We start from the raw sequence: 24,272 nt of genomic DNA, 5'->3' as shown, positions 1-24,272 counted from the left end.
ATAAGGTTCAATGTGACTGGCTTTAAGTTGAAGTCTTTGATCCATTGGACTTGAGTTTTGTGCATGGTGATAGATATGGATCTATTTTAATTCTTCTACATGTTGATATCCAGTTATGTCAGCACCAGTTGTTGAACATGCTTTCTTTTTTCCACTTGATATTTTTTGCTTCTTTGTCAAAAATCAGGTGTTTGAAGGTGTGTGGATTAATATCTGGGTCTTCTATTCGGTTCCATTGGTCTTCCTGTCTGTTCTTATGCCAATACCAGGCTGTTTTCAGTACTGTAGCTCTGTAGTAGAGTTTGAAGTCAGGGACTGTGATACCTCCAGAAGTTCTTTTATTATACAGGATTGTCAAGCCATTTTCCTAAGGATATGATATGAAAAACAATGCCAATTCTCAAAATCAAAGAAATGGATGTATAAGGAAAATCATATAAGTCTTGCAGAGTACCACCCATAGTGCAAACAAAATGGTTATTAATTCCCAAATGGTAATATTGTCTGTCATCATATAACTTTCAAATAACTAATTTACTTTCCTTCCTCGGGAAATTTCAGTGAATTGTTGTAGATATAATAATCTTTATTGGGCAACAAGCTTTACTGTTGCAGTCACGTGGCAAAGAGAGGTGAGCAGCTCCACTTTGGGTTTGCACTGTGTTGTGCCTACTTAGATGCTGGCAAATTTGCTTTGCTAGACAATTTTAGAGCAGTTAATAAAGATAATAAGAGTGATTTCAAACATGAGAGAGCTGCAGCAGCGTGCTGTGAGCAGGGTGGTTTGGGTCCCAGCTGGAGGGATAGTGGGGTGGGATGGGGTGGTCATGGTAAGTGTGGGTTCGTTCCCATGTTGGATGACAGATGAAGAGGAACAAGCCTTTGGCAGTGGGGAATGTGAATAAAACAATCTGACACTAGGTCCAAATAGAGTATAAATAGGGACTTTTTATTAAAGGAAAACTCACAGATCCCAACAGGAAACAGGAACTGAATCTAACATCTGATGTAGGAGGATCATCTGTCTATGTGTTACTTTCATTGGTTAATAAAGAGACTGCTGTGGCCTTTGACAGGACAGCAGCTTAGATAGGCGGAGTAGACAAAACAGAATGTTGGGAGAAAAGCAGAGGCAGAGAGCTGCCTGCCATGAAGCTGCCAGGTCAGACATGCTGAATCTTTCCCAGTAACCCATAACCTTGTGGTGAGATACAGATTATTAGAAATGGGTTGAATCAATATGTGAAAGTTAGCCAATAAGAGCCTAGAACTAATGGGCCGGGCAATGTTTAAATGAATACAGTTTCCGTGTAATTATTTTGGGGGTAAGCTAGCTGGGATCTGGGCGGGAATGCAATCCGCCCCTCCTTTTGCAACAAACATTCAGGTGAGAGGAACAGGGCCCAAGAGAGAGGCTGGGGTGAGTATTCACATGCTTTTTGGTATCCAAGGTCACACCCAACCTGGTCCAGCCTCTCAAAGGAGGTTCCTTATCATGAGTATGTGTGTGTTCCTACGTGTATGTGTGTGTGTGTTCCTATATGTATGTGTGTTTGCAGCATGTGGCTGTTAGATGTTCTTGCTATATAGCCCAATCTCACACTGAACTCATAGGAATCCTCCTGCCTCTACATTCTCTGTGCTGGTATTTCAGGTGTTCTTCCCCATACCTGGTTTAATTTACTTTGTATTTTGAAGGAAATAGTTCACTTAGTTTGTGTGAACAAAAATGCCTGAAAAGAAGCTGTCTGGCTGTGAACAACAACATGAACAACAAACCTCCTGGAAGGAGTCTGTGTTGTGTCTGCAGAAGCAGATTTGCCAGGTGAAAGTTAAGCACTGTGGAGAGACTGGAATTTTATAGGTTGTGAGGCCAACTGCTTTATCTTGGGCTAGTTTTAGTTTTTTTTCATGCTCAGTATCTGAATTCTTTCCTTCCTTCCTTTCTTTGGATTTTCAAAACACACAGGGTTTCTTTGTGTATACCTGGCTGCCCTGGAAGTCACCCAGTAGACAATGTTGGCTTGGAACTCTGGAGATTTACCTGCCTCTGCCTCCTGAATGCTGGATTAAAGGTGTGTATCACCACTGCCCAGCTCCCAAACTTTCTGAACTAACATCTCATGGTAATAAATAAAAACTTCCTTGAAGCTATTAACTTATCAGAGCGTTAGCCTCTGTCAACCGAAGAGCTCTAAGAATGTCATCAGATTGCCTCTTCAGGCTATAAAATACCACTCCCCACCACCACCTCAGTGTACCTGCCACTCTGTATTCACAAATGTATTGAAAAGTTGCCTTGACTTAGACTTTCTTTGATCTGTGGAACTGCAGAAACCTTGTGAAATTGCTTCCACACTGGAATATGGAATTTTGAGTAACCTAAATTTGGGTTCCTGGGCCATGCTCACTCTAAATGGATCCAGAATAAACCATCTTTTATTCCCTTTAGTATGGAAATTGTGGTTCTTATGCTGCCATTTCTTTTTTTTTAAATTATTTATTTATTTATTTATTTATTTATTTATTTATTTATTTATTATGTACACAGTGTTCTGTCTGTCTGTATGCTTGCAGGCCAGAAGAGGGCACCAGATCTCATTACAGATGGTTGTGAACCACCATGTGGTTGCTGGAAATTGAACTCAGGACCTTTGGAAGAGCAGTCAGTGCCCTTAACCTCTGAACCATCTCTCCTGTTGCCATTTCTTTACACCTGAGAGATAACATGCAGCATTGCCCTCAGCCACTAAATGTTTTGAGACGCGGGAAAATCCAATGTCCAACATTGCAGTGTGGTGCATTGGTTATTTACTTGTTGCTGAGACAGTAGTGACTTCAGGAGGTTACTATACTCTGTTGGAAGGCAGAGCCTGTAATGGCAGAGCAGTCACAGCAGTAGAAGTTGAAGGTGGCTGGTCACATTGCATACACAGTCAGGAAGCAGAGCCTCTACAGATGGAGCTATATCCTCAGCTCCTAGGTTTTGGTTTTGAAACAAGGTTTCATGTAGCTTCACTGGCTTTGCATTGTTAGTAGCTAAGCAGAGCTGGCACCTTCAAGCAGAGTTCCTGTTTTAATTACAGGTGTTTTTTATTCCAGATGAAGCTTTATGGCACAAACTGGGTATGTGCAGGGATGTGCCCTCCCTAAAACACCTCCCTATAGGAACAAATATGGGCTCCCTCTAAATTCCCCCTTTACTTTGGTTGGGAAAAACACTGCTGTAAAATTCTTTTAAAAAAGAGAAGGAAGTGCTGTGAGACAATGGTCTGTATTCTGTCAATTATTATTTTAAATACATACTGATTTGCCACTAGCCAGGAAGGAAGTATAGGCAGGACAACCAGACAGGAGGTAGAGGCGGGTCAATGAGAACAGAATTCTGGAGAGAGGAAAGCTCCCTCTGCAGTCCTGGCCCAGCCACAGAAGAAGCAAGATGTGACTGCATAGCTGAAAAAAAGGTACTGAGCCATGTGGCTAGACAAAAATAATGGGTTAATATAAGAATTAATAAGAAGCCTGAGCTAATGGGTCAATCAGTTTATAACTAATGCAGACCTCTGTGTGATTTCTTTGGGACTTAACGATTGTGGGAACCGGGCAGGACAGAAACTCAGACAGCACCACTGCCTGGCTTTATTCCAATTTTGATTGCTCATATTAACTCACATCACACTGTGAATGTAGCTACACATCTCTCCACATCCAGACAGGCTAAGGAAAGGAAGCTACTGCAGAGTGCAAAGGTTTCAACAGTGTGTTGGGAAAGTGGCTCCATAGGTAAGGAGCGAGGCCCATCTGGAAGGAGCTATGGTGATATTGCTGCTGGAGTCAGGTTTGAGAATGAAGCTGCAGGATTTGGCCATGAGATGAAAAGGCCTGAACCAAGTCGAGAGCAAGAAATGGATCAGGAGCAGGGAACAGCAGTGGGTCAGGTCCAGGTCCAGAGAGGCAGGCAGGTGAATGGACAGGCAGACAAGGAGGATGTACCAATAATGAGCGACAGGGCAGAATAGGGGAGTCTTCAGTTGTTCTTGCACACATACCAACAATCAGGTGATAGGTTGGTGTGTAGTCATGCCATCGCAGTGTGTGTCTGTGTGTTTAAGGGCTTGTCTGTTTCAGACTACTAGGAATTGATCCCAAGGTCTCACACATACTAGGTGAGGACTCTACCACTAAGCTATGCCTCACCTCCTGCCATTCCAGTCTTAAGAGACATCACTTTATCCAGTCCATGTGAAGGAGTTATGCCCTTTCCTTGACTGGGAATATCTAGTAAGTCCTTGGACCTGGATTCCCTGATATGATTTTAATGCACCCATGTTGGTGTGTGTGTGTGGGGGGCGATTTCTGCAAACACCACAGCCAGCAGAGTAACCGTCCCATGGTGGTTCAAACTTCAAGTCTGATGCCAAGTAGTTTAATTGAGGCATTATTAAGCACAGAACAATTGGGTGAAAAGCTTCCTGGTGATAATTTACTCAATTTCATGTGCACAGCAAAGCTGAAAACAAGACCACATCGAAACTCTTTGTTAAGTACAAATGACATCTTCCATAAAGATGAGTTCTGTACATTAACTGAGCAAACAAGTTTGAGACAAGCGTCTGGGGGAGAATATGGTGTCCTCTTGGCCACATAGATAGCCCAAAGGTCACCAGGCTATTAAGCACATATGTTTCCACCTTTCTGGGCAAAAACCAGGCTATCCATCTCTCCTTTTGAAGAGACAACCGTGTGTGTTTAAGCATTCCTGGTTCCTCTAGTGCCTATCTGTGAGCACAAGAACCTCTTGCCTGCTATCCCATGAGACCCTCCTAGTTTTAAGTCTCCCCAGTAAACCTAAGGATGTGTCCTTTCTGTTCCCAGGAGTAAATCATTTCTAGTCCATGCTGGATGGATGCTGGGACAGATGGAATAGTGTCGAGGTCCTTGTAAAGTGGAGTCTATGAGGTAGGGCACAGCCTGACGAACAACTGTTTTATACACTGTGGAGTGACTTAGAGTAGAGCACAAGCTGACCTGTACACTGAGAATGATTGCAACTCCAGATCCTAAATGAAAAATAGGAAGAAATGGTGACATGACTGCTTCTAGGTGTTGGGGAGAAGGAGGTTTACTGTAGATGAAAGGGAGAGCATAGCCAGAGGCAGAAACATCTGGGAGAGTCCAGAGTGAACAGGACCCTAAGCCTAGCCATTGAGGAGAATGGGGTAGGGTCAGGGTATGCCAGCCATACCCTGTGACAGGTAGGGACTGAGAGATGCTGGGAGAACCTGCTGGCCAGGCCTGCTTTGATTTGTTAAATAGGACTCTCAGTTAGCCAGGAAGTCAAGTCAGATCTGTGAGGTACAAGGTTGGAGACTTAACAGATCCTACCTCCCTGTCTGAGGTCAGATGAAGATGATGGGTCCCCTGGAGCTGAGTTACAACTGGTTGTGGGCAGCCCCACGAGATGCTGTGAACCAAAGCGTCCTCTGTGGGCCACCCTAGGAGATGCTGGGAACTAAAGGTCCTCTGAAAAAGCAGCTCGTTCACTTAACAGCAGAGCCATCTCTCCAGCCCCTTTACTTCACTTCCTGACAGTCCATTTCCTTTTTGTTCTGTAGGATGACTTTATCAATTTGTTTTTTGTTTGTTTGTTTGTTTTTTGTTTTGTTTTGGAGACAGGGTCTCACTACGTAGCCTTGACTGTCCTGGAACTCACTACGTAGACCAGGTTGGCCTTGAACTGCCTGCCTCTGACTCTTGTCTACAGGGATTAAAGGCATGTGCTACATGCCCCACAACCATAATGCTTACTTACTGAGATTTAAAATCTTTTTTGTTCTATGCTCTGATGTAAATATTTGTGTGAATCTCTAGGGGCTCAGGCTAGAGTCACAGTGACTTGGCAAAATCTGAGCCAGGATTTTGTCAGCCTCACCCTTCCCTTTGCAGGGAAAGGCTGCTTCTCAGGGCTCGAGTAAAGATTGTAAAGATTAATTTATACAGGCCGGATATGTGAGCAAGTTCAATAAAGCTCCGGTAATTTCTGTTGGAAATTTCCGTTTTGTACCCAGGAGGTCTCCGGCAGAGGGCAGTTGAATTTACGTGCCATATGTATCCATGTCCTCAAATCCCCTCTCACTGCCTGGCTTTCAGGAAACCCTTTTGACTTCCATATGCGGAAGTCCTATTCCAGCCCTAAACTGCTTCTCCCATCCAGTAACTTGGTATCCACCCCCCAGAGCCTCTGGGCTCCTGAATCCAGCCCCGCCTTCGCTGGCTGGCTGCCCTACACAATGGGCAGGGCGGATTAGGCAGGATATAAAGCCAACAAGTGCTCAGCCTAGGCTGCAGCCCGACAGACCTCTCGGTAACTCTGCGTGGTGGTCCAGACAACCAGCGGCTCAGCCTGTCAGCGTCTGGTACTACAATCTGCCCTCAACATCAGGAGCCATGGCAGGTGAGTGTAGCGCCAGCTCCAGCCAATTCATCCCCAGAAGTATGCAGGGGCTTGCTGTGAGTTTTGTTCCTTGTTCAAAGAGGAAAAGTGAAGTGATTAGGGTCCTGGATGAACGAGCCTTGACTAGTCTCTGGAAGGGGAGCTTCTGTTCCTAGCCAGAGACGCAAATTATTCTGTAGCCCATCCTCATCCGAGGGCAGCTTGAGCGTTGCCCCTCCAACGCCCCTTCCCTGACAGAGTTGGCCTAGTTAGAGATAGGGCCTCATGTGTCCCAGGTTGGCCATAAAACCACTGCATAACAAAGGACAGCCTCGAATTTAGGGTTCTCTCGTCTCCATTACCTGAGTGCCAGGATTGCAGGTGTGCATTGCTACGCCTGGTTTATAGGGTACTGGGAACCGAACTGAGACCAGGACTTGGTGCATACTAGGTGAGCTCTCTACCACCTGAGCTCTGTGCACATCCCCCAGCCGAGGCCAGAGAGTGTTTAAGCATTTGGAAATAAGGTGCTAACATTCAAAATGCAGAGGTAATTTATAGGGACTCCTGTTGGGCTTGCCGCACCCCTTTAATTCCAGCACTCGGTAGGCAGAGGCAGGCATGCAGCCTGTCTCCTGACTCAGGATAGCTCCACTCCACACCTGCTGCATCCTTGATGGTCATCCCACAGTCCTCGTGTCTCTGATATCCTGGGGTCTCCACTGTAACCGAGGCTGCACCTTCACCAATGGCCTCCCCTGGTCCCTCACAGTGCCAGGCCTCAGCTCCTCTCCATGACCCCTGCATGCCTTTAAAACCAATCCCACCTGGGTGACGCTAATGCAGTAGCAAGTCGAGCTGTCAGCTTGAGGTGTGGTCTTGTTCCCCTGTTCTAGATCCCCTTGTTCCCCTGTTCTAGGACCACAGCTTTTGAGCCCTGACCCCGAGATTTCGTTTCAATGCTGTTAATCTTTTTTAACCACAGCCGATTTTTCAGCTGCAGCTGACCAGGATTAGACAGCCTGGCAAAGCAAAGGGTTCACTTCAGTGATGCTGGACCCCTGTCAATCACAGCCAGTTCTTCAGCTGACCAGAAGGCACAGAGTCTCAATATAAAATGTCACAAAACCTTCTAGAGTCTTTTTTTTTAAAATTGATTTTTATTGATTTTCTAGAGTCTTTGAGAACTCTCAAACTTCCCTCTGAAACGTCACAAGCCAGGCCTCCATCTGCACTGAGCTGGGAAGTTTTATCTTCCAAGCTCCCACAAAGGTTCATTATGTTCTGAGCACTCGATAGCTCTTCTAGCCCAAAGCTCCAAAATCCTTCCACAGTCCTCAAAACAACGCTGTGAGGTCCATCACAGCAACGAGCCCACTCTGCTGCCAGTTTCAGTCCTAGTTTCTTTTTCTCTTGCTGTGAGAAAGCACTGACCTAAAGAACCTTGGGGAGGAGAGTGTAAATTTCCACTCACAGTTCCTGCTAACAGCCCATTGCTGAGGGCGGGCAGGGTAGGGCAGGAGCCTGGAGGTAGGAGCTGAAGCGGAGGCCCTGGAGGAATGCTGTTTATAGGATTGCAGGGCCTGCTTTCAAACACAACCCTGGACTGCTTCCAAAGGGGTGGTGCCAACCACAGTGGGCTGGGTGTTCCTAAATCAATCATTAATGAAGAAAATGTTCCATAAACACATCCCCAGGTGATCTAGCTTGTGCCAAGTTGGCAAAAACTACCCAGCACACAGGTTTTCAAAACATGAATTAGCCAGGAGGTGGTGGCGCAGGCCTTTAATCCCTGCACTCAGGAGGCAGAGGCAGACAGATCTCTGTGACTTCTAGGCCAGCCTGGTCTACCGCGTGAGTTCCAGGACAGCCAGGGTTACACAACAAACCCTGTCTCAAAAACAAACAACCCCCCCAAACTAAATAAATAATTTTTCTATTTTCTAGCCTTACAGCAAGGCATGCTAGTGCACACCCACAATTGCCAGCATTTACAAGGGAGAGGTAGAAGAATCTGAAATCCAAATTCAGCTATTTATTGAGTTCAAGGCCAGCCTGGGTTATGAGACTCATCTCAAAAATAAAAAAAAAAAAGCATACCATCTTATAGAACATTGGGTATTTATGTGTACACACGAAATGAGGGTTATTGAGGAAGAAACAGGAACATTTGAATATTGTTTTTGAAACAGGGTCTTACACTGTAGCCCAGGCTTTCCTCAGACTTGTGGCAGTCCTCCTGCCTCAGCTTCCCAGATGGTGATGTTACAGAAATGGCTAATAGAACTAGTTTTATGTGTGCTCAGTAACTCAGTCTTGAGAGTGACTGGATCATGCAGGGCATTTGTTTTCCACTAACAGCGGGCTGTAGGGAGAGTGGCAGCATGGCTCGTCTGTGGTTCAAGCGGTGTGAACCAAATAAACCATCATATATGTATGTTTTTTTTTTTGAGACAGGGTTTCTCTCCTAGCTGTCCTAGAACTCTCTTTGTAGATCAGGTTGACCTCAAACTCACAGAGATCCTTCTGCTTCTGCCTCTTGAGCACTGGGATTAAAAGCGTGTGCCAACACTGCCCGGCTCTGGACTTCATATTTTTAAAAATGAATAAATTACATTTATTGGGAGTATGTGTGTGTGTGTGTGTGTGTGTGTGTGTGTGTGTGTGTGTGTGTACATAGTCCATATGGAGGTGAAGATAACTTCAGAGGCGGGTTCTCTCCGTCTACCCTATGGGTCCTGGGGATTGGCCTTAGGTCATCAGAGGTGACAGCGCCCTCACCTGCTGAACCATCTCATCAGCCTACTGGACTTCAGATGTTCAGATTGGAGCTGTTTAATTGATAATCTTAACCATTATTCCCTAATCTAAAAAACCAAGGTGGAAACATGTCTGGTCTGAAGCATTTTAGATGAGTGACTCATTCAGCCTGTTTGAATTTCCTTTCCACATCTCACTGTGTTGTATCTAAACAGTGAGAAGAGCCCTGGTTGTATTGGCCCACGAGGAGAGGACGTCATTTAACTATGCCATGAAGGAGGCTGCCGTAGAGGCTCTGAAGAAGCAAGGTTGGGAGGTGACTGAATCCGACCTCTATGCTATGAACTTTAACCCCATCGTTTCCAGAAAGGACATCACAGGTAAGAACCGTCTCTCCCTTGACAGTGGACCCTGTGGCCCAGCCTCAGCCCCTCTTTCCTCCCGACAGGCAAGCCGAAGGACCCGGAAAACTTTCAGTACGCTTCAGAGACAGCTCTAGCCTATAAGGAAGGCCGCCTGAGCCCAGACATCGTGGCTGAACAGAAAAAGCTGGAAGCTGCAGATCTCGTGATATTTCAGGTATGGCTAGGGCAGAAATCACAAGGAAGCGACGTCTGGGGTGTTTGTCCAGTGGCCTGGACCTGTCACTCTCTGCATTCCCTCTGAATAAATGATGTCAGTCAGAGGGTGGCACTGGGAAGGTTCACAAATAGTACCCAGCTTAGCTTCTTGTGCTTTGTGTACTTATTTAAATTACGGTGTGTGTGTGTGTGTGTGTGTGTGTGTGTGTGTGTGTGCGCGCGCGCGCGTGGATGCACACTTGCCCTTTGCTCCTGGAGGGCAACAATCAGGAGTTGGTTCTCCCCTTCCACAATGTAGTCTGGGGGATCCAATTCAAGTCATCAAGCTTGGTGGCTGGTGACTTTATCTGCTGACCAGACTGGGGTTAATTTTACTTTCATGTAGGAACACGGTCCGAGGAAGACACAGAAGTCCCCGGCTTTTCTCCCCCAGTGTGCCTAGTTAGTGGACTCTCCCTGTGGGCTCTCTGAAATGTGTACTTCTGCTCCTTTAGTATCCCGGACCATTTGAGAGTAACAGTGACGTCTACGCATGTGCAGCATCCCAGCAGCCGCAGTTACTGGGTTTAGAAGCATGTTGAGACCACACCCAGCTTTTCGCGGGGGTGCTTGGGAAGTGAATTCAGGCACTTATGCTTGTGAGACCAGCTCTTTACGGACTGAGCCATGTCTCTAAGCCCTACAAATTCTTTCTCTGTCCTGGCTTTCTTCCTGGCTGTGTTCAAGAACTTTGAACCGTGTTTTGAGGAGAGTAAAGACTTGAGCAGATTCTCCTCAGCTTTCATTGGGACCAGAGGGCAGATAATATGCAGTTTTGGGGTGTGGGGATGGATGACAGAGCCTCAGACTAGTGTGCAAAGCATGTGCTCTGCCGCTGAACAGTAGCCCAGATAAGACTTTCTCATGGGGCCCCTGATACACCTTAGTCACAGTGACCAGTGGTCTACCTTCTGAGTGAGTCTGATGATGGGATTGTAGATCTGTGTGCACAAGGGAGGCTCGTCTTGGGAGGACGTCTGCTAACACAAGCTCTTAGGAAAATCTTCTGTCATTGCTGGGGAGGCAAAGGCGCCGTGCAGTCCTTGCTACTTGGACTTTGCTACCAGTTGGATTCCATGGAAACGGATCTTATTTGCATGTGACCTTATTCACACCCAGCCAGCAGCTGTAGTTTTTAGGAGGAAAAAAAGAGTCAGGGCCAAGGACAGAATTTCCTCTTTTCTTATTGAGTTAGGCACTACCATATATTTTTTCTTTAGTATTTTGTTTGTTTCGAGACACAGTCTCTGTGTAGCCCTGGCTGGCTTCGAGCCATTATGTTGAACAAGCTGTCCTAGAACCCACAGAGCGCTGATTTCAAAGGTGTGTTTCACCATATCAGGAAAATTTTTTGAAATTGTACAGGCTGTGTGTCTGTGAGTGAGTGTGTCTATGTAGGAAATAGGTGCCTGTGGAGACTAGAAGTGGGTGTTGGATCTCCTGGAGCTAGATTTCTGAATCACTTAACAATGTGGGTCCTAGAACTGAGTCTGGCTCATCTGAAAGAGAAGTATGTACTTTTTTTAAATTTTTTTTTTTTGAGGCAGAGTTTAATTTAGTTTAATTTATTAAATTTTTTTTTAAAAAAACTTTTTTTGAGGCAGAGTTTCTCTGTGTGCTTCTGGCTGTCTTGAAACTCACTCTGTAGACCAGGCTGGCCTTTGGACTCACAGAGTTCCACCTGTCTCTGCCTCCCGAGTGCTGGGATTGAAGGTGTGTGCCACCACTGCCTGGTGAAGTATGTGTTGTTAACATGTAAACTCTCTTTCTAGTGCTGTGTTTCTTTTATTTTGATTTCTTTTGTTGTTGTGTTTTTTAATTTAATTTAATTTTATTTTTTTGAGATTGGGTCTCCATATATAGTCGTGGCTAACCTAGAACTTGATATGTAGATCAGGCTGGCCTCAAACTCACAGAGATCAACCTGTCTCTGCCTCCTGAGTGCTGGGACTATTTTTGAGTACCACTATGCTGCCTGGGCTAGCCTTGAACTCACAATCTTTCAGCCTCAGTCTTCTGAATTGATAGGATGTCCTGTTATATTTCTTCTTCTCTTGCTTTTTTGAGATGGTCTAGGTATGTAGACCATGCTGCCCTAAATCCTCAGTATCTTGCCTTAGCTTCCTGAGTTTTAGGATAGCAGATGCTTGCTACCACATCCAGTTTTAGTGTGTGTGTCTGTGGGGGAGGTCTCTCTCTCTCTCTCTCTCTCTCTCTCTCTCTCTTTCTCTCTTTCTCTCTCTCTGTGTGTGTGTGTGTGTCTGTGTGTATGTGTCTGTGTGTTATGCTACCCGGGTTGGCCTCAAACTCTTGGCATTCAGCAATCCTGCAGCCTGACCTCACCAAGTAGTTCATACTAAGGGAGCAAAGCACTTCCCCGGGTTATCCCTGTTTTGCTAAATGTGCTAACTTTTCCTGAGGGAATCACAAGGGTGAAGGTGCTCTCTGGTGACACTGTGGACAGTTGCTCAGCACCTGAGCTCTTCCTGGCTAGGGAAGGAAGGGACGGCAGGGTAATTAGTTCCTAGAGCTAATCGTGGGTGTCTTCTGCCCTGCAGTTCCCGATGTATTGGTTTGGAATGCCCGCCATTCTGAAAGGTTGGTTTGATCGAGTGCTCGTAGCAGGATTCGCCTACACATATGCTACCATGTATGACAACGGTCCTTTCCGGGTAGGTGAACCATTGAGCATTTGCTGGGTAGGCGCTGCCCCAAGAACACAGCTCTAAGACTCTAAGACCAGGGAGCATTGTACAGCTCTTATAAATCAAAAGAGACCATGTTTTGGATTTGATTTTTATTTACACTTATTTATTTTTTCATGCATATAGGTGTTTTGCCTGCTTGTATGTCTGTGTACCACGTGTGCAGCACCCAAGGAGTCCAGAAAAGGGCATCAGATCCCCTGGAACTGGAGTTACAGACAGTTGTGAGCCACCATGTGGGTGTTGGGAATTGAACCCTGGGTCGACTGGAGGGCAGCAAGTGCTCTTAACCCCCAAACCACCTCTCCAGTCCCCTAGTTTGTTTGTTTATGTGGGAGGGGCACACAGTGCCTCGGTGTATATGTGGAGGTAAACTTGCAGATTGGGGGTTAAGACTCGGGTTGTCGCTCTTGGTGACAAGCACTTTCACCAGCTAGGCTACCTCACCAGTCCTTGGGCTGTGTTTTAAAGTATTCCAGAAAAAAATGAAAAAGTGAGTGTGGAGGGGGTTACTGAGTGGCGAAGGACAGAGGAACCAGACTTTAAGATGTCTGGTGGACACTCGCCGTGCTGCTTTTCTCTTCATGTTTGAGATTTTCCATAGGAAAAATAAAACGAAAATTTGATGACTTGGTGTCAGACACCTAAAATCCCATTTGGGAAGTAGAGGCTGGAAGATGAGGCGTTCAAGGTCATCCTCAACTACGTAGAGAGTTTAAGGTCAGCCTGGGATACTTGAGATCCTGCCTGGAAAAAATAAAACAATTAAAAACCAAACAAACAACCCCCCCCCAAAAAACCTCTTTGTTATTTGGAGGATACATAGTGGCAAGAAACATCTTGCAACTTTTTTTTTTTAATTTAAATTTTTAAAAACTGAGGCAGGATCTCTCTTTGCAGACCAGCCTAGCCTGGAACTCACAGAGACCCACCTGCCTCCATCTCCTAAGTGCTGGGATTAATGATTTGTGCCACCGATGTTTTTGTTCTTTTGTTTTTTGAGACAGAGTTTCTCTGTGTAGCCCTGGCTGTCCTGGAACACATTCTGTAGACCAGGCTGGCCTCAACCTCACAGATCCTCCTGCCTGTGGTTCCTGAGTACTGAGATTAATGCCATGTGCCACCATGCCAGGCCATCTCCTAATGTTTGAAGTGAGTTTGTGGTTTGTGCAGCAGTCATGGCTTCTCCACAGCCACATGCCAGTCACAGCCTCAGTCGGAACATGTGCAGAGTCACGCTGAAGCTGCAGAGGAGTTGATCTGAAATGATAGCACCCGTAGGATGGACGGATTCATCTGTCTCCCTGGGGCCCCGCTCATTAACTCACTGGGTCCCAGGAGAGGAGGGGGTGACACTTGTTTTCTCTTTCAGAATAAGAAGACCTTGCTTTCCTTCACCACTGGGAGTAGCGGCTCCATGTTCTCTCTTCAGGGTATCAACGGGGACATAAACATCACCCTCTGGCCACTTCAGGTACCTTGTTGTGGGCGAACTTCCCGGGGAGTTAGTTAGCTGAACGTTCCTCGGAGTTCAAATCTCTAGGCAGTAACTGAAAACTGACCCGAGGTGTGAGGAGGAAAGCCTAGCAATGATGCAGCAGCACCAGGTTTTCCTTCAGGAGCTTGTGAGCCAGGCTGCTGGGGTACATGGTCCAACAGTCTCTCCTAACCAAAGTGCATCGGCCTTCAACATGTGGAGTCAAAGTCTTGGACTCCCCAGTGTTCCTGGAATTGTATCTGCAGCCCCAGAATATTCTGTTTTTTTCAGAGAGAGATACAAAGAGAGAGAGAGAGAGAGAGAGAGAGAGAGAGAGAGAGAGAGAGAGAGAGTCAGTCCTGGTACTGCATAGCAGAGGCTAGCAGACCAAGAAGCTTCTGAGCAGTTCTCGTGACCCCTCCTCCCATCTTGACTTAGCATACAGATTCATGCCACTGCGTTCACTTTTTCACATGGGCTCTGGGTTCCACCTCACTCCATCAGGCTTGCAAGGCTGGTACCTTTACTAGCTGAGCCATCTCCCCAGCCTTCCCCCTTTTTAAAAAGGGAATGGTGGTGGTGCAGTGTGGTATGTCATGGACTGAGAGATGGCTCAGTGGTTAAGAGTAATGACCTCTCTTTCACAGAACTGGGGTTCAGTTCTCAGTACCCACATAGCAGCTCACAACTGTCTGCAACTCCACTTCCAGGAGATCTGATACCCTCACACATATGCATGCAGGCAAACCCCCAAAGCACATAAAATAAAAATAGGAATCTTCAAAAGGGGGGAGGTGTCTCATTATGTAAACCCAGGGCGACTTGAACTTGTGGCAGTTCTCCTGCCTCAGCCTGTTGGGTGCTGGGTTTAAGGCATGGGGCAGCACATCTGGCTCCCTAGTCCAGGTTAAGAACTGAGTTCATTCAGCTTGTTCTGGAGGTGGGCTTGGAAGAGGGAAGGGGTTTGGAGAAGACAGTGAGTGAGGTGTGTGGTGTAAAGACTAAGCTCACCATGTTGAGTGGCAGAAAAGTGCACATCCACATGCCCTGGCACGAGCCACTGCCAAGGAGCAAGCGCTCTCCCTAATGTAATAGAACTTCTGGCTCTTTTGGCAGAGGATCCAGGTTGGCACAGTGTCAAGATTTTATTCATTCGAAGGAAAGCGCCACCAAGGAGGCTAAATGAGGTGACAGAAAGGGAGGGAGGGCAGAAGGTAAGAGGAGGAACTGTGGCAGTTCCCCAGGGCACTGCAGGTCTGACTGGACTCTCTAATTGGCAAGCCCAGATTATTCTCTTTATACAAAAATTATTTATACAGTGTTCTGCCTGCATGTCTGCCTGCAGGTCAGAAGGCACCAGATCTCATTATAGGTGGTTGTGAGCCACCATGTAGTTGGTGGGAATCGAACTCAAGAACGCTGGAAGAGCAGGTAGTATTCCTAACCTCTGAGCCATCTCTCCAGCTCCAAATCACCCTTTTAAAATATTTTTAAAACTTTAGCTAAGTGGTGGTGGTGCATGTCTTTAATCCCAGCACTCGGGAGGCAGAGGCAGGCGGGTCTCTGTGAGTTCGAGGGCAGCCTGGTCTACAGAGTGAGTTCCAGGATAGCCGAGGCAACACAGAGAAACCCTGTCTCAAAAACCAAAAGCAAATTTTAAAACTTTAATTTTTATTTTATGAGTTTTGCCTGCATGCATCTCTGTACCACATGTATACAGTGTCAGTCAAGGTCAGAAAAGGACATTGGGTCCCCTGGAACAGGCATTGCCCTCATGTGGGTACTGGCAACCCGATCCGGGTCTTCTGGAAGAGCAGCCAGTGCTCTTAACCAGCAAGCCCTCTCTCCAACTCCCAGGCAGTTTTGTTTATTTTTCTTTTTTTAGAGATTTCTACTTATTTACGTTATTGCTCTGTGTGTGTATGCTACATTTATGCAGGCACCCACAGAAGTCAGGAAAGGTCGTCCAGTCCCCCAGAGTCGGAGTGACAGGTGGTTGTGAGGCACTTCACATGGGTGCTGAGACCCAAGCTTGGGTCCTCTGAGAGAGTAGCAAATCTTAATGGCTGAGCCAGTTCTCAGCCTCCAGGCCAACTTATTTTTTAATATATTTTACTTTATGTGCATTTTAAAATATAATTTATTTTATTTTAGGTGCATTGATGATGCCTGCATACATGTCTGTCTGTATGAGGGTGTCAGATCTTGGAGTTACAGACAGTTGTGAGCTGTGATTGAACCCAGGTCCTCTGGAAGAACAGGCAGCCCTGTTAACCACTGAGCCATCTCTCCAGCTCCCAGACCAACTTCTGATACTTGTTGACAGTACAGTCTGTCAGACTGCTCCTGCGACTTAACTCTGTGTTCTGTCTCTTCCAGAGGGGCATCCTGCATTTCTGTGGCTTCCAGGTCTTGGAACCACAGCTGGCCTATGGTGTTGGCCACACCCAACCAGATGCTCGGAGGCAGATCCTGGAAGGGTGGAAGAAACGCCTGGAGACTATCTGGGAGGAGAAGCCACTCTACTTTCCTCCAAACAGCATGTTTGACCTCAATTTACAGGCAGGATTTGTACTGAAAAAAGAGGTTCAAGAGGAGCAGGAAAAGAACAAATTTGGCCTTTCTGTGGGTCATCACTTGGGCAAATCCATTCCCACTGACAACCAGATCAAAGCTGGAAAATAAGACTCCCCCCCCCAACATGTAAGTTTAACCTAGTTATCTATTTTCCAGCTTGCCTGACTTTTGTTTTCCCCTTTATTCCACAAGGATAGGAAAAGAAGTAGGCTCACTTCATAACATTCTTGGATAGTTCTGTCAGTGAGTGTATGACTATTACTTAAATCAGATTAGGTGCCACAAGTCACTTGATATTTGGGGGTGGGGGTGTATGGGAGCTGGAAGCTCCTCTAGGTCATCTACACAATATAAACCCTTTCTAGGGCTAGCCCTGGCCACAGGGCATCCAACTCTCCAGAGATTTGTTTCTTTTAATTACCTCTCTGTGGTTTAGGACAGAGGGGAATTGCTCAAAGAAAACAAAGGCTGAGGGACCTACTTGCTTAGGAGTTAGTAAGCTAAAGTTTGTTTACAATGCATCCCAGTTTCAATTACTGTGTAGTGATTGATGTGCCTCCCAGGGGATTTCTCTTCTGCTCTCTCTGTCTTGTTCACAGCACACACAGGTCCTAGGAAAGGAACACTGATACAGGTCTCTGTCCCATTTTTCCAACTTTTTTTTTCAGAAATAAATGAAGACACACAAGGACATGGTGGTGAATGCCTTTAATATCTTCAATACTTAAAAATAATAGCCCCCTACTGACCTGAAGAGTTGGCTCTGCTGGCACTTGTTGCTCTAGCCCTGGACCTGGGTTCAGCTTCCAGCCAGCTGACACCTACATAGAAGCTAAGAGCTGTTTCTATCTCCAGTTCCAAGGATCCAATGCTCTCTTCTGGCTTCTGCAGGCACCAAATGTACACAGTGCACAGACATACATGCAAATAAAACATCCATACACATGAAATAAGTCCTAAATGCCAAAACAAAACAAAAACTATAGCCTTCCACCAAAATAAATGTTTGATCTATTCAAATGTCTTAAAGGTTTTTTTTCTATAATATTGGGAAATCAATGACATTGCTTTTTTATTTTTAAAGATCTCTTTTATTTTTATTTGTGTGTATTATGTGTGTGTGTGCCTGAGAATTTGTGGACCTGTGAATACAACTGTCCACAGAGGCAAAAAGAGGGCCTTTAATCACCCAGAGCTGGAGTTGCAGGTGGTTGAGAGCCACTGGAAGTGGGTGCTGGAAACCAAACAAGATCCTTTACAAGAACAGGAAGTGTTCTTTAGCTACTAAACTTCAGCCCTGATGATCACACTCATTTTACGAAAATATTTGTATCTCGTGATTATTGGGATAAAGTTGTAGGTTTTATTATTTATGACAAGTAATTTTAACATTGTGTGTGTGTGTGTGTGTGTGTGTGTGTATTGTGGGAGTAGCTAAAGAATGGTTTTCTCACAAATATGAAGCAAGCATTCTACCCTTGAACTACATTCTCGGTTCCTCATTTTGGCATAAGATTAATTTTTATTTAGGTGTGAATGCACACGAGTGTGCATGCTGATGGAGACTGAATGGAGTCACGACTCCTGGAGTTAGGGGCATCTGGTTGTAAACGCCCTGATGTAGTGCGCACAACTGAATTCCATTTGGGCCTCTGCTAGAACAGCAAGGGCTCCTCTTATAGTTGAGCCATCTCCCTAGCTCCATCCCTATCCCTACCCCCAATTTAAATTATTGAAATGCAAGCAGGGCATGTTGATGGTGTTTTGAGTATCATCCCAGCATTCAGGAGACTGAGGCAGGAGGGTCAGAAATCTAAGGTCATCCTGAGCTATAGTGAGTTTGAGGCCATCTTGGGAAACAAACAAATCTTTAGGTGCATCTCTTTCCACTGTGGGTGCAATTCAAGGAGATTACAATAGTGCGCCCTCTTGTGGCAAATGCAAGAAAACTTGCAAAGCTAGGTGGACAGAAAATCTGCAGATCTAATTTAGAGCTGGATGCTTTGAATCTGTTTTAACAATAAACCTACTTTACTGGTATCAGTGGTCCAGGCATCCAGGTTGATATATTCAGGGTTCTCTGGAGGAACAGAACCTAAAAATGAATCAAGGTAGATAAATAACTGGGATTTATTAGAATGGTTTACAGGCTGTGGTCCAGCTAATCCAACAATGGCTGTCTAACAACAGGACCAAGAATCCAGTAGTTGTTCAGTCCATGAGGTTGGATGTCTCAGCTGGTATTCCGTGTATGCCAGAATTCTTCAGAAGTCGGCTCTAATGTCAGTGAAGGGATGAATCTGCCAGCGAGAGTGATGGCAAGCAGGCAAAGATAGCGAGTGTACTGCTTCCCTGTCCTTTATCTAGGCTGCCAGCAGAAGTGTGGCCATCTTAAAAGTGGATCTTCCCAACCTGGCGGTGGTGGCGCACACCTTTAATCCCAGCACTCAGGAGGCAGAGGCAGGTGTATCTCTGAGTTGGAGGTCAGCCTGGTCTGCAGAGTAAGTTCCAGGAAGCCAGGGCTACGCAGAGAAACCCTGTCTTGATAAACAAAAGCAAAAACAAGTAAGCAAACAAAAAAGGTGTATCTTCACATATTAAATGATTTAATTAAGAAAAACTTCCCTCACACCCAGCCACTTGTATACCCAGTGGTATACCCAGCCACTTGAGTTTTAGGTAATTCCAGATGTAGTCAAGTTGACAACCTAAGAATTGGCATCACATAGGTCAAAGGGGTATCTTAGAGATTCAGTAACAAGTGGTGGCCAGGTGTAGGTAAGGTGATGTAGCTTGAGCTGACCCAGGAGGGCTGCTTCATAGTGAATGACTATGGAATCATCTGTCCCTGGTACTTACGTGATGGAAAGAAAGAACTTACTCCCGAAAGCCAGACTTTGATCACACATGTACCTTGCATATGTGCTAGAAAGCAATCACATGTGTGGAAACACAAATAACATAATAAAGTCTTGTGTTTCGTTTTGTTTTGAGGGAGGGTTTCACTGTGTAGCCCAGGCTGTCCTGGAACTCAGAGGTTCATATCTGCCTCTGCTCGGCTGCTGGGATTGAAAGCACCCATCTCTATCCTGCTTTCATTATTTTAAGAGCACTGGGAAAGAAAATGGTATTACATCACACAGTGAAAAGGGGGGTCAATGGATGCCTGGGAGTGGGGGCAGTGTTTACTCTGACATTCCCAACCTATGGGCTGTGGAGAAAAGAATGAAGGGGACAGAACTGGGGCTGAGAGAGTTGTTTCACACAGGCCAGTAGAGAAAGTGCCCATTAAGTCCATGCTTGTCAGATAAAGTGCTGAGTCTGGATACCAGGAGGAGCACTCCAGGCACTGGGGTGTCTTTAATAACCCCCTGGGATAGGATCATGCAAATAGCTTCAAGGAACTGGAAGTGAGCAGGGCTAAAACAGAGGAAGAGGGAGACTGACAGGGGTCAGAGCAAATGGGGCTGTGGGTCCCAGCTGTAAGGAAGTCCCTGCAGGCTTCTAAGCAGGGGTGTGCTAAGGCTTGTTTGGAAAGAGTAATTCTGGCTGGTGTGTGAGCAATCAAGTGTAAGAGATTAGGGTGGACTTGGCCCTCCCAGGGTGCGGATACAATAGAAGCAACAGGTGTATTTGACCAGTGTTACTGGAGATCTCTCTCCCGCCCACCAGTTCCGGAATAACCACTCTGAGGCTTAATAATTATTTCAAACTGTTTGGCGAATGGCTCAGGCTTCTTACCTGCTAGTTCTACATATTTAAATTAATCCACTTTTAGTAATCTGTGTATCGCCATGTGCCTTGTGGCTTATGTGCCCGGCCTCCCACTCCACCTTCTTTCTCCCTCTGTTTGGATTTCCCACCTAGCTATATTTTCCCCTGCCATAGGCCAAAGCAGCTTTTTTTTTTTTAATTAACCAGTGTTACAAAAGAACTTTGGGTGATTGTCCAGGCAGCAAGATGTCTCTGTCATTTCTAGTACTTTGGAAAGTGTTTACAATGCCCTTCCTGTTTACTTAGGTAATATTGTATCCTTCTGGGGTCTTTGATGGAGTTAGCTATAATTAATTTTTGATGGTATGAATCCTGTCAGCTAGCTGCTCATTATTAGTTTGTAAAGACTGCATCATCTGTAAAAGTACCTCATTCTTGGCTCTGTTATTAAACCGTTTTTAAGGATATAATATGAAAGACAAAGCTATTTTCCAGTATCAAAAAAATGGATGAATCAGAAAAACCATATCAGTTTTGAAGAATACCATCCATTGTATATGCATAAAGGTTATTAAATTTCAGATGGTGATCTTGTCTGCAATTATATAACTTTCAAATTTATTGATTTTATTAATCAAATGAACTTACCTCCATTATGGGATTTCAGTAATTGTTGTAGGTGTAATAATCTTTATTGGCCAGTAGGTGTCAGGGTTGTGGGTGCCTTGTGGAGAGACAGGACAGTGTGAACAGTTCTGCTTGGTTCCACGTGGCCACCTACTTAAATACTGATAAATATGCTTGAGAAGTTAAGAGCAATTAAATCAATTCAATAAACAGAGAGAGATTTTTGGTGGCCAGAATATCAAGGAACCCAGACCTTGTGAGCCAGGAACACAAACTGGAAGCTGGGAACACAAATCTGAAGCTGTACAAGTCGCCATATGGCAGGAAAAGTGGCCGGGAGGAGGGAGCCCAGGAAATTTCCCAGTCACCAAGTGGTGGGCCCATTAAAGAGGTAACTCCACTGTGGCAGGTATTTGGCAAAAACCTGCTTCATAGGTGAAATCAAGCCAGGTAGGCAGGGGTGGGAGACCCTCGGCAGCAGACCTTTTGAGCTGGTCCCAGAAAACATGGAGTCAGGATCCACATGGGCACCAGATATAGATGAGCATGATAAAAAAAGTCCCACACTAGTTCATAATCGAGTATAATAAAGAGTTCTTTATTTCAGGGTATACTCACAGATCAACAGTCCTTTGCACAAGGGGGGCACAGAAATGGAATCCAGCAGCTGAAAGAGAGGGAGAGTGAGTGACTAGGCAAGCTTTACACCTGCATTTATAGTAAGAGAGACCATGCCCAAGTGGACAGGTATCTTAAAGGCTATTGACTGAAGGAGTTCCCACAGCATCTCAACTCTCTTCCCATCCCTAAAATTAACATAGTTTGGTTTGAACATCCTATGTTCTGACACATCTGGAGAGCTATACCTGCCTGCTGCGCATAACCTTCAGGCTTGGGCCAAGATGCACATCCTGTATGCCAGCCCAGCTCTTCTGTGCAATCCCACATCTCTGGAGTGTCATGCAGAAGCTGTTGGCAGCGCTAATGGTCAGAGAATCTCTTCTCTGTAGGAGTTCTTACTGCTTGTAAAAACCTTAGGCAAAAAAACAAAACAAAACAAAACAAAAAACACAACATAAAACAACAACAACAACAAAACCCTGTTGAGTCTTGTATATTTTAGGGACTTCCTGAAGCTTATGAGCTGTTTAGTTCCTGGTCCTCAAGTTTGTTTACTTTGGAAGTCTTACCAAGCGTCTCTCCAGAGTGTTTCAATTTACAGGAAACTGTTACACATTAGTGTCTAAGTCTTGAACTCTGCACCTTTCTTTTCCTATTAGACCTAGCTTAATTGGGGGAAATTTCCCCTGGGTTTTATACTTCACTTGCTTAGCTATTAATTTCAAAAACCCATTCTGTCAATATCTTTCTTTATTAAACTTGTCATTTATTATCTGAGCTGTTTTCTTTAATTCATTCAACTATTTTAAAGTTTTTCTTGTACTTTATTAATCTTTTAAAATTTTTTTAAAAAAAGGTGTGTGTGTACACCCACAGAGGCAAGAATCCTAGGTTAGAATGCTGGAGATGGAGTTAGAGATGGTTGTATGCCACCAGATGTGAATGGTGAAACCTAACTTGGTCCTCTGGAAGAGCTCCAAGTGTTCTTCACCACCAAGTCCTCTCTTCAGTCCTTTCGTTGATCTTTTCTAAAAGTAATTTTAAAGCTATTCATCTGGCATTTCATCCTCTTCAGTACCTTTGAAATGAGTAATTAGTAATTATGAACTTTTCACTAGCCATTTCACATTACACTGTAGACAGAGACCACTTTTTCATTTCCCAGACATCCAGACCTGAATAATCTCACAGACAGTATATTAATTACAACACGGGCGGGCCAGTAGTTAGGACGTAGTTCTAGCTAGCTCTTACATCTCAAATCAACCTATGTTTATTAGTTTATGTATTGCCATAGGACCATAGCATCACCTCATTTTCTACATGTCTTGTTTCCTTGGCAGCCAGCTAACATCTGCTAGACTCTGCCTACCACCCCCCCCCTCTCTCTCTCTCTCTCTCTCTCTCTCTCTCTCTCTCTCTCTATATATATATATATATATATATATATATATATATATATATATATTCAGATTATCTGCCTGGCTTTACTCTGCTAAGTCATTGGCCAAAACAGTTTTATTCATTAACCTATAAAAGCAACACACATACAGAAGGACATCCCACATCACTTCCCCTTTCCTGTATAATTAAAAAGAAAGGTTTTAACCTTAACACAGTAAAATTACATATACAAAACAGTTATCAAGCAAGAGTTATAGTTATAATATTTAGTGCTTTGCATTTGGCAAATTAAGGAAAACATTATTTATCCTATCTTTGTGAGTCTAAAGTGTTATATCTAATTTCTCTTTTATCATAACTAAGAAAAGCTGTAATTATAATTCTCTAGTTTTCAACTCCATCAAAGACCCCAGAAGGATACACTAAGTAAACAGGGAGTTCATTTTAAGTACCTTCCAAAGTACTAGAAATGATAGAGACATTCTGTTGCCTGGATAGTCACCCAAAGTTCTTTTGTAATGCTAGAGCACCCATCTTCAGCCTACAGGCCCATAATATCTGGCAAACTTTTCCATGAATCAGGAAATTTGAAGATCCATTCTGCCTTCTACTGGCAAAGTTTGTCAGTTGCTTTCTTCTGTATCCTGCACAATGTTTGGCAGTTTCTTTTGTGAAGCAGGAACCCTGAAGCGCCATCTTATCTTTTGGAAGTTCAGCAGTCACTTTCTGTTGGTCCTGATGCCCAGTTCATACAGCAGACCATCAAGCAGTCCAGGCAAGGTCAGTTTCTTACCCAATTGGCTAGCCTTGTCACATTGAAGGCAAATTCTATAATAACTTTCTTCATTGCCCATAAACCTCTCTGAAGTAATTAGTGTCTCACTGTTGAGACACTGTTGTGAAAAGTCTAAGTGCTACTCTGAGCCTGAGGTAATGCTGACTGAAGCAGCTTGCAGAATGCTAAGAATCCTAGACTGGCCATAATGGTTTCTCCCATGGTCCCTTTGCTGATTTGAACTTATATATCCAGCAAATTACATTGCTCCTCACCAGCAACCCTACCGAATTGTGTGTTCCACAGGTCTAGTTCTTGCCCCAGTGTCCAGACTGTAGCCTTATATTTTCCTGGAACATTATTAAAACTGTCTCAGACCTTTATACCTTAATAATCTTTATCAGAAGACCTCCTGAATAAATTGGAAGCATGGGGACCATGGGGGAGGGTTGAAGTGGGGAGGGGAGCAAAGAAAAATGTAGAGCTCTATAAAAGTCAATAAAAAATATTTTTTGTCAGTTTCCAGATACTTCACATATTGCCTGGAGACCTGCTTCAA

At 44.8% G+C, this 24,272-nt stretch overlaps 1 protein-coding gene across 1 annotated transcript; it reads left to right on the top strand.

The window, feature by feature from the left end:
* Positions 1-6,294: 6,294 nt before the first annotated feature.
* Positions 6,295-17,592, top strand: LOC148122130 (NAD(P)H dehydrogenase [quinone] 1). The gene is made up of 7 exons (XM_087906464.1): positions 6,295-6,454; positions 9,409-9,573; positions 9,642-9,772; positions 12,372-12,485; positions 13,891-13,992; positions 16,375-16,698; positions 17,241-17,592. The coding sequence occupies exons 1-6, from the start codon at positions 6,448-6,450 to the stop codon at positions 16,678-16,680; spliced, it is 825 nt and encodes a 274-aa protein (XP_087762590.1). The 5' UTR covers positions 6,295-6,447; the 3' UTR covers positions 16,681-16,698; positions 17,241-17,592.
* The last annotated feature ends 6,680 nt before the right edge of the window (positions 17,593-24,272 follow it).

Source organism: Myodes glareolus, chromosome 5 (genome assembly GCF_982192425.1).
Source record: "Myodes glareolus chromosome 5, mMyoGla1.1, whole genome shotgun sequence".
In the NCBI taxonomy this organism is placed as follows: domain Eukaryota; kingdom Metazoa; phylum Chordata; class Mammalia; order Rodentia; family Cricetidae; genus Myodes; species Myodes glareolus.
The sequence above is the reverse complement of the archived record's forward strand: the minus strand, read 5'-3'. Positions and strand labels throughout refer to the sequence as shown.

Excerpts from the sequence above, each read along its gene's own strand:
- LOC148122130 (XM_087906464.1), top strand. Across the intron at positions 9,574-9,641 it reads TTCCAGAAAGGACATCACAG|GCAAGCCGAAGGACCCGGAA; the intron begins GTAAGAACCGTC and ends TCCTCCCGACAG. Across the intron at positions 13,993-16,374 it reads TCACCCTCTGGCCACTTCAG|AGGGGCATCCTGCATTTCTG; the intron begins GTACCTTGTTGT and ends TGTCTCTTCCAG.